The sequence below is a fragment of the Opisthorchis viverrini genome (genome assembly GCF_000715545.1).
Source record: "Opisthorchis viverrini unplaced genomic scaffold opera_v5_154, whole genome shotgun sequence".
NCBI classification, from domain to species: Eukaryota; Metazoa; Platyhelminthes; class Trematoda; order Opisthorchiida; family Opisthorchiidae; genus Opisthorchis; species Opisthorchis viverrini.
The window spans coordinates 918393-928299 of NW_008751809.1; the positions used below are offsets into that span (position 1 = coordinate 918393).

The window sequence follows — 9907 nt, forward strand, 5'->3', positions numbered from 1 at the left end:
TAGATTACTCTTGATGTAACGGTTAGCGGCCTCCATCATGTTGTTCGTACCCTGCCCTAAGCTTACATGATGTTTCCGGGCCAAAGCTGCCCACTGGCTTCTCTGGGGAAGCCAGTTCTGTTGAAGGAAATAGTGCAGATCTACGTTCTTATGACGGATCTGTCGTAAACATGTATTGAAACTTTCTTCTGATCTGCTGTAAACTAGTCCCTTCAGGCACTCTAGCAAAATATCCTTGTCCTCAAGTGAAGCTACCGATATGTTGTTCAGACGATCCGTGAAGTTACTAACTACGTGGAATGAGCATAAATGGATGTGCAACCGTGGTAGATGATTCGTTATTGCGGCAAGCTGCGCCGCATGCCGGTCGCAGATATCCGTTTGAACCCTACAGACCTCCGGCATGGTTTTACAAAAATGCCGGAGGACCCGTTCATACGATTCGGAGGTTTCATTTTCAATGAAAACACAGTAAACACTTCATCCCTTCTATGACGACAACGTGCCACAGACGATACGATCCACGATTACACTGCGTGGTTGAATCAAAAGCAGTACTTCGTTATACATGCTGAACATTTCTTACAGTTCATTTAGTGAGAAAACTAGAAATTTTAGACGTCTAGTTTATGAACACCGCACTACGGACAAACAGCCGCGATTATCAATTGGCTCCTTTATGAATTTTTATTCGTTAGACGGTTGCGTGACCTCTCGACGTCGGCTACGCATGTTTCTCGGGTCATAGGCAGCGAGTACTATATTCCAATGTTGTCTTACAAAATCACGGATTTCCGCGTTAGAATGGAATCTCTGACTCCTGATCTGCACTCAGTCTGCGGTTAAAGTAATATGAACTAGGAAAGTGTTCAAAGGTAATGAGGAGGTGCCGCATATTCACTTTTGACATACGCATTCCACCGCTTACCAAGCCATACACCAGACAAATCGACGCGGGGCATCCAAAGTCTGCTTCCCTAAGGGTATAAGCAATAATACGGTATTTATTAGTTACTTGGGCTTAGGGCAAATCCTCTGCTTATAATGGACGCATACATACTGCACCCAGTAAAAGTCGTGTTAAGCCGGTATTTCCAGACGCCATTTTGCCATCTGTCGTTCTCGAGATATACTGTTTCGAATCACGTAGCTTGCTCCAGTTTGACGCTAAAACTGCGACAACTTGGCCTGGAAAACATTAAGGGTGGGGAATGGCCCCATACCAACTATCTTGTTGAACATCTCAGCAAGATCGACACCGGAAGTAGCACGGACCGCCGCCATTGCTGTTGCAGGAATGGGGTCGCCATCTTGTGGATCCGCCTTTCATACAACTACCACCATTTGGACATTCGTCACGTGACAAGTTCCAGTCAATCCTTCACTAAAATTTGGCTTGTGCATGAATCAACTTCCTTATCCAAGATGGGAGGCAATTTTAAATATATACGAAGTTGCAACAGTGTGTACATCTCCAAGACAAAAGTCAAGATTTCCGAAAACAAATATCAAAGTCCTGCCAAGCATTTATTGGAATATATGACATTGGTAGTCACAAACGGGTTTCGTGAAGAAAGTTAGGTCGCTGGAGGGCAATTTAAGGTATGTGGATACGTTTTGTGATATTAGGTTTACTTATTCATTTTATAAACTACGAACTGTACGTGTTTCACACGAAGAAGCAGAGGTCTTCTGGAATAAACTCTTTAAATTTCTTCATGTTATTATGCCGCTTGTGTTCCTTAGTTTATGCGCTTCAACCATTTAATGCGTTTTTTGACGACTTTTGTACAAATGTAGTTTGAACGCGCGCGCTTCCGGGATTGTGCACAACTAACCAATCAGAATGCTGGCTTGTGCATGAACAGCATGCCGTTTTGGTCCCTGGCGCTATCCAAACGCAAGTGCAGTTATGAGTTGAAAACTTACGACTGGCCTTGGCCGCATCAACCATCGCGTGGTGTTATCAGCCGGATCGCCCCACTTGCTGCATACAGCGGAGTGGATAAGTGAGCTACTGCCGGAGCCTGTCTTCCCCTTTCACATGCTTGTGCTGCCTTCGCTGTCAACGACGTTTCCTTAGGTCCATTCTAAAGGACTGCTAAATCCGTTTACTACCAACTGGTGTTAGCTGCACTATCCACAATTTACTTGGTCACTACGGCTGTGGACACTTGGAAATCATTCACCAAACCCCAGAGATCATTTAATGTAACAGCACCTGACGTTTGCACCCAGAAACAGGCCGGATGACAGATCGCTTTTGCGCATATGCGGGACTCACTACATATTGATGCTGTGTGTAGTGGGGTCTCTAATGAGCAGAACGAAATACTACTAAGTGAGAACAACCAAGTCACTCGGAGGGAGAATAATCCAAGGCTTTAAGATTTCGAAGTCTTGGCCTGCAGTTCACAACGGGAAATCTCACAGGTCCATGTTCCGTTGAACCACCACACCAAGAACAGAAGATTCTATCTTCCTGGTATTTCAAACCTCTGGTAGTGGCAATATTAATCCGATGACGTGAATAGATAAACCCAGTGTTTGCAGCTAAATGTTTTGTCCATGTTGGGAGTTAGGGCTAGCCAATGTTATTCAACCGTCAGTCACAACAACAGTCGCTCATCCCGTTGAGCCCAAGAAGCAGTGACTTGTGTACTCCATTAAAACAAACTTTCTACAATAATGTAACCAATATTGACAAGGAGAAAAATGTAATATTGAGTAGGATAAACGGCAGTTTACAAGTGCTACAGAACCCCCCTCCTACAGCATCAAATGGGTGGGCATGACGCTCGAAAAAAAATGTGTCGCAAGGGTTAATCCTTAAAACCTGTGCGAATTTTGTGATGTCGACCAGACTTTGTAAGGAAGTGTGTTGTGTTAGTCGAAAAAGAGAGACTGTAACGAAGGGGTACGTGGTAGGCTCATCATCTGGAGTTGGTTGTATGTGCACGTAAGCTTAACCTTAACCAATCGATGCTGTGTCTTTGCGACCGTTGCGGTGGTTGTAAGGGCTTTCTGACCGCATTGACGGGTACAAAAACAAAACCATATGTAGCAAGGTCGGGATGTACTTGGGTGGGTTCAGAGGTTTGTCAAGTCGAGGGACGGATGTCACGCATCTATTGACAACTGGTATGCGGTAATACGCGCGGCGAGGTCAGTTTTGGAGAAAACAGTGTTACTCTGTAAGTCCAGTGCAAAATCATGAACATATAGTATCTGTTAACGATCAGGGACGGTACGACAATTGAGTGCTCGCTAGTCGCCGCACGATCGCCAGTCACCAGTAGATGTTTTAGGAACCAAATGTAGGGGAGAAGCCCAACAAGAATCTAAGGCTGAATTATTCCTAGTTGTAGCGTGTGATTTGGCGATACGCAGCTCCTCGGGGTGTAGTTGTCGAGGGCGTGAATTAACTGGAGGACCGGTGGTCGTCATGTGCTGCCCGGCTGGGTGTGGCACACTCGGGAATCAAAATACTACCGGGTTGTTCGTTCACGGATATTGAATACGCTGACGATATTGCTGTTCTTGAACCAGACCCTTTAGATATGCAAATTATTTAGATAACCTAAATGATTCTGCTGCACTGTTCGCTATGCGCTTTGCACCGTCACAAAGAGAATGGACCTTACCGTGGTGTAAATTTGCGTACTTCCGCGACCCGTCGGCGCATAAGGGGGGAGATGCGACACTTGCAGTCTCATATCATGTTTGTCAATAGTTAGAATAGACTGCACTGTTCTGCGCTTTGCACCGTCACAAAGAGAATGGACCTTACCGTGGTGTAAATTTGCGTACTTCCGCGACCCGTCGGCGCATAAGGGGGGAGATGCGACACTTGCAGTCTCATATCATGTTTGTCAATAGTTAGAATAGACGAAAACGTCGGTAGCTCAGGTAGTGTAGATGTTCACAACCGCTAACCCACCGCTACGCTCCCCAATAATTCACGGATGATATCACCCCGATTAGTGATAAAACGTTTGCAATAAAATTGTCCAGCTCAGCGAACTAGCAGACGACCATGATTAGAATAGATTAGAAAAGAGCTGGCTGAGGACGTCACCATGTTTGAGCTCGGCGGCTGGTAGGTCATCTGGACTAGGAGTTTGGTGGCGCTTGGGAGGACATACGCAGTCAAATTTCAGAGGCCGGAGTGAGCTCTGCTTCCACCGTTCAGGATTCTACGTCAGCTATAGGCTCTCTGGTGTTCACGAGAATTGTTGCTCGAATATATTCGGTCCACCGCTCAAGCTGTTCTTTATTGAAGATGGTCTGTGCATCCTGGTCCTTAACCGTTTTCCTCACAGGTTGTTTCTGGGGACCGGTCACATGGAGCAAATGAAAAAAATCTTCGGGCCCTCCCGGTTTTCGGGGCATCATCCACTTGGTTAGTTTTCCGAGTCCACCAACCTTCACGATCGGCGCGCGCATTTACTGACCAGAAGGTTCGTGGTTCGAACCCGACCACTGCCTCTCGACTTCCCATGTCTAGGTTTGGGGAACCTGGCAGTTTCTCAGACCTGTCACTGCCTTCGAGTGTCATGGCAGCTAGGCACCAAAAGGGCGTTACAGCTGAACGATTTTTTAAATTTATCTCCGATAGGCATTCCCTCAGAACTGTAGCTTGTGTAGGCTGGTGTCTAATAAATAGCGACGAGGCAGCTGGAAAACAAGTGTTCGGTTGCGCACCTGGGTCTTCAATTGACGTATGTTTCCAGCACCAAAAACTACTGCTCAATCATCGCTTTCCAAAGAGAGTGTTGTTTTCCATTACCAGTTTGGAGTTGAAAAGCGATATAATGTAATAATCACCCAGCTGTACCTCTTTCGGTGCCCAACTGGCATGCCGCATGAGAGAAGCCTGAGGTTGCCCAGACCTAGACAGGACCAGTCGAATGCAGAGTTTGGATCCGAACTACGTACCTTCGGTTCGGTAAGTTCGCGCGTTAACTGATAGGCTATCTCGAGCAGAGGGCTATGAAACAGATTACCAAAAGTCTGGGTGATGTCCGTGTGACACGCCTTCCAGGACGAAGTCCGCTTGCTCTAAATTGTGCTTGGATGGGGACGCTGCAAGAGGTGCCTGCCTCTATCCAGTGATTGTTCACAAATGTAGACAGCTTTGAACGATTGTGGCAAGCTAGCACGAAGTCCCTTCCGCATCCACTTTTATCCTTTCTTTCACAATGAGGTTTTCAAATAAATTATGGTTGTACGACAGCGAAGCAGCAGTGTTGAACACTTTGTTTGGGCGTGTGACTTTTTGTACAAATCCTACCTCAAGATGTCATGGTGTGTACTGCAGTTTCCCCATGCATAACCACTCTTTCTGTTGTGGGTTGGACTATCCTTAGTCGTACCCATGAACACTGGATCGTCGAATGGTAGATTGGAGTCTTGATGATGACCAGGGTGCTCAGACATTTCTAGTCCGATATACACTCATGAGCTTGATGGCACTTCACTTGCTATTCTTGTCGCTTGTCAAAGAGAAGCCGGTTAGCAGCTCAGCGAAGAGCACCATCCTTGGAGTGACAACGGCCAATCTTTCGCAAAGTTCAATTCACTGAGGCTGTTGCTACGCCTTCCCACAGTTTATCCTCTTCTCAGTGACTTCACTTAAGGACCGTCACACCGGCCTTGCTACGATACCACCAGTAGGCATTTGCAGCTTTTTGGGGAAGCGATTAGCCGCATCTGAGATCACTGTGGTTTAGCAGTACGACCTCGCTTGCTTATGGCCGGTTACATTTCATAAGTTACTTGCCTGCAGCTTGCCTCTTCTCAACGGTCTTGGACGTCCCGAGAAACACACAGCACATCATCAAGGCTAAAGATTTCAAGGTTTCCAATGCGTAAAAATATAACTGCGCGCGAAAACCTGGTCTCTTACTGATAAATATTTAGCTGACAGAATTATTCGCACCCAAACCTGTTGAGTACCCCGGCTGCAGGAGAAAACACTAATCTTCATAAATGTTGAGGTTTGAGAGCGATTGCGTACAGGTATGCCACGTGACTGGGATTGTATCTGATCAAACCATATAATGCTGACTCTGTGCTCCGCTCCACAGTTTAGCTTATATGACAGTGAACAAGATCTGCCGCCTTTCACTTTTTTGGTTCTATGTAGGATGCACCACCTGGCAACGTACGGTTTGTTCGTTCGTTTTTCCTCCTTCCAATGCTTCTTGATTTATCTTTGACTGCCAGGTTTCCACTTCGCGATGTTTTGCAATGATCTCGGACCCTCCTTCGGTATCTCACCGATATTCACTCATCAACCCAGCAGTCAATCAACCAACCCTAATTTGAGTCTTCTACATCAGATGCTTTCTGTTGACAAAAGTGACGGTTTCATCACTGGACCAGTTTCCCAAAAGGGGCATTCGGCTGGTTCCTCTAAACAAAACAGTCAAGGTGTTTTTCCGCTTTGTCCTGGCACCGATTCAAACCGACTCGAAGCTGCGACAGACCTACAACTCCACGCAACTCCCAAGCTAGATGGTGATTGGTGCGAATCACAAGCTAATCCTTCCGTTATGGTTGACTATGGAGGAGCTTTACCTTCTTTTACGGCTCCACATTTGTGTCATGACTGTGGGAAATCATTTGTGGAGGTGAGAAACCCCATCAATTTGCACGATTAATTTATCCTCCGCTAGGCCTAATCACTTGTCTTGAGCTAGATTTCTTCCATCTCAGTGAATTCAGTCCCGTTGCCCAAACCCTTGTGCTACGATCTCCTACTGCTCTAGGTAATCAGACTTATTAGGAGAATGCGTTCATGGTTTCGTACACATCCAACTACTTAGTCAGACAATACAGATAAGCAGCAACGCCACTGACTTTCTGGTGCCTCGCCACAAACCTTTTATTCCTCAAGTCATAAACTCATCACCTCTATTATTGTCTCGCAGTTCAGGTCAGTTTGATAGTGGTTTGGGTCACCACAGCATACAGTAATGAATAGGGTGGGATAAAGGGTTAATGACTAGGTGTGCGGGTTGGTATGTCAGTGAGGGCCTCCAACCGTTGGCGGGTTGAATCTGTGGCTACCCGACCTCGGATAGGACGTACATCAGCGCGGTCAAAAACTTTCGAGACTTGTCTAAAGCTCACTTTGCAGATCACATATCTCCCACTTTGTGGGGGTGAGATAGCTCAAGTGGCTAGAGTGCGAATTTACTGACCGAAAGGTCCGTGGTTCGCACCCGACCTCTGCCTCTCGACTTCCCCTGTCTAGGCTTGGGCAAGCTGGCGATATCCCTGCCCTCGTGCTTCCTTTGGATGGCATGGCAGCTAGGCACCGGAAAGGTGCAAGGCAATCAATAACCTAGGGTACATTTTATTCCATACATATCGTGTGGTTGAACCGGTCTGATTAGTGCAGCTGAATCAAGCCATCATTTGCGCCTGCGGTTGATGTTGAACCAAAAACTTGCTGACCTTAGTACCATGCAGCTGTTCCATACTAAATTTGACGATTAAGTACCAATATGCCCATTTCAGATGGTATGTGTGACTCACGACACTTCACTCATTCCAGAGGACTGTCACCTTCTAAAGGATCGGAAAATGTTAACAAGTGGTCAGTGCATTTAATCCGATCTGTATAACTAATTGCCGGATTTCTCTGTATCAATCCTTCATTGTCATTTAACAATGCTCTGAAATGCCTTTCAAAAAAATTAAGCTTGCACCGAATGAGGCGTTCACAATTCGACTGCCACGAAGACACCTCGTTTTCAGAAGCGTGACTTAAAAATGTTGGTGCTTGCATGATCTATTGGTCAGCTTTTGTTGATTAAGAATGTAGTCTCGTTCCTCCTCACAGTCTTCTCGATTTCGGCGATAGGGGGCCGCACATGCTGGCTGACCCTACACGCCATCAGCTAGAAATGACCCGAGAAACTCTGTGAAATCTAATGGAACCGGGAAGGATCGTAACGAATATAATCACGCCATCGGATCCCACTGTGCGGTTCCAAATGCACTGCTTCGCATGTATCAGCAAGACCCTCATCTTTTGGTTTGGGCGACAGTTGTGTGCAATGTCTTGAAAACTGTTCAACTTCGCGGTCAGTCGTTTCGTGTATCAACTTGCTAACCGGCGTGCAGAGTGGATATTGGACAGGATGTTTCTGCACGTAACGTCGTTGTTCTTGCTGCGGCCCACCATTGCAAATCCACAGTCGAATCCACTAGTTTGCTTCCACCTTTGGATTGTTCTTCATTGCCTAAAAACTAGGTTCTTTTTCTCCATCCAGCTCTATACGAACACGGGATGAATACGTCAGCTCTGGAATGTGTGCTAGCCTAAGTCCTTTGAATTAAACCACCTTTCGAACGTGCAAGCTAGGAATGACGCCGTGATCTGCTTGGGTGATATCAACAGGGCACCCTTACAACTGCAGTGCGTACTGTGGTGAATGAAAGTCTACCATTCAATCTAACTCGCCCTATGCGTTTGGTGTTTGCGAAAGGGTGTGATTTTTGTCTGACTAGATAGCGTTCTACGGAAACAAAGCGCCAGTGCTGTACACCGTTGTTGCTCCCATTGATTACTACGGTGCTGCTAAAGCCATGCTGAAGTCGTAATTGCGGAATACGTTTCAAGATTAAGTGGCTATCCTCACCTTAATGTAAACCGGCAACTTGTGACACCGTATTTGTGAATGTAGACTGTGATCTGTTTTGAACTACTTCATCTGTCGCATAAACTGAACACAGAAATCATCTCAATACCTCTAAATTTATACACAGGTCCTGAGAAACCTTGATAGGATGGAATATCCCGCGACTATCACCTTCCCAAGTTTAAGATACTCCAAAGTGTATATATAGTTTTTTCCGACTAGAAACGTTAGGTCCTTCGATCTTGACCATGAACTTAAGACGTAAAACGTAAACATGGTACGCAGCTACTGGAGTGGTATAATTCAGATGACTTCGCGAACGAAATTGTTAACTAGAACCTATACACGCCTCACAGTTACAGGTGATGATTGACATTCCTTTTGTCTTTGGTTTAAATGAGGTTCTTCGGCTGGGGTCACCTATAATTAAATCCACTGAGTTTATGTCGAGTTGTGTGATAGAGTTTAGAGAAAGGTTCTCATTGCACCGGAGCGTGTTTTCGTCCGATGTGCACAATCCGCGCATTTTTATTCCGGTTAGGTCCTGAAAGTCTCCTTTCAAATATCAAACGTTCCTGGCTTAGTGGTTAGAGTGCGAATTTACTGACCGGAAGATCCGTGATTCAAACTCGACCTCTGCCTCTCGACTTCCCCTCTCTAGGCTTGGGCAACCTGTCAGTATCTCAGCCCTCCTTCTGGTGGCGTGGTAGTTAGGCAGCAAAAGGGTCCTACAGCTGAACAGTTTTTTCACTGGTGTCGTTGCTGCACCAGATAGGAGTATCTTACCCGTCATTCTTTTCTACCCATTTTGCAGCGTTGTTTTCTCCTGCGACATCGCGCATCCCATGGTGCGGCAAAACATGTGTGCCCGATTTGCAACCGTGCTTTTGTTAGAGATGACAAGTTGAAACGCCACATTAGGTGTCTTCATAGTTCTGAGCGACCGTACAAATGTGAAGCATGCCCCAAGGCGTTTGCGCGCAAGTAAGTATATAACGCATTATGATTGTGTTTACTATAAAGAACATGGTTGTTTGTGTGTGATCAACTTTAGCTAACGGCAGCGCGTACAAATGGCATGCCCCAAGGCGTTTGCGCGCAAGTAAGTATATAACGCATTATGATTGTGTTTACTATAAAGAACATGGTTGTTTGTTTGTGAGTGACTTTAGCTAACGGCAGCGCATCTTCCCATGTAAGTAAAAAACAGTTGCCTCTTCGAATATATATATATATATATATATATATATATA

The 9907-nt window shown here is 45.8% G+C and overlaps 1 protein-coding gene across 1 annotated transcript in view; it reads left to right on the top strand.

Moving 5' to 3' along the window:
• Positions 1-1887: 1887 nt before the first annotated feature.
• The window catches only part of T265_06969 (hypothetical protein), a gene marked incomplete at both ends in the record, with an annotated part of 15684 nt that continues 7664 nt past the window's right edge, over positions 1888-9907 (top strand). The window contains 3 exons of the mRNA XM_009172375.1: positions 1888-2009; positions 6229-6635; positions 9469-9638. Of these exons, the coding sequence (XP_009170639.1) occupies positions 6243-6635; positions 9469-9638 (563 nt within the window). The remainder of the gene's footprint in view (positions 2010-6228; positions 6636-9468; positions 9639-9907) is intronic.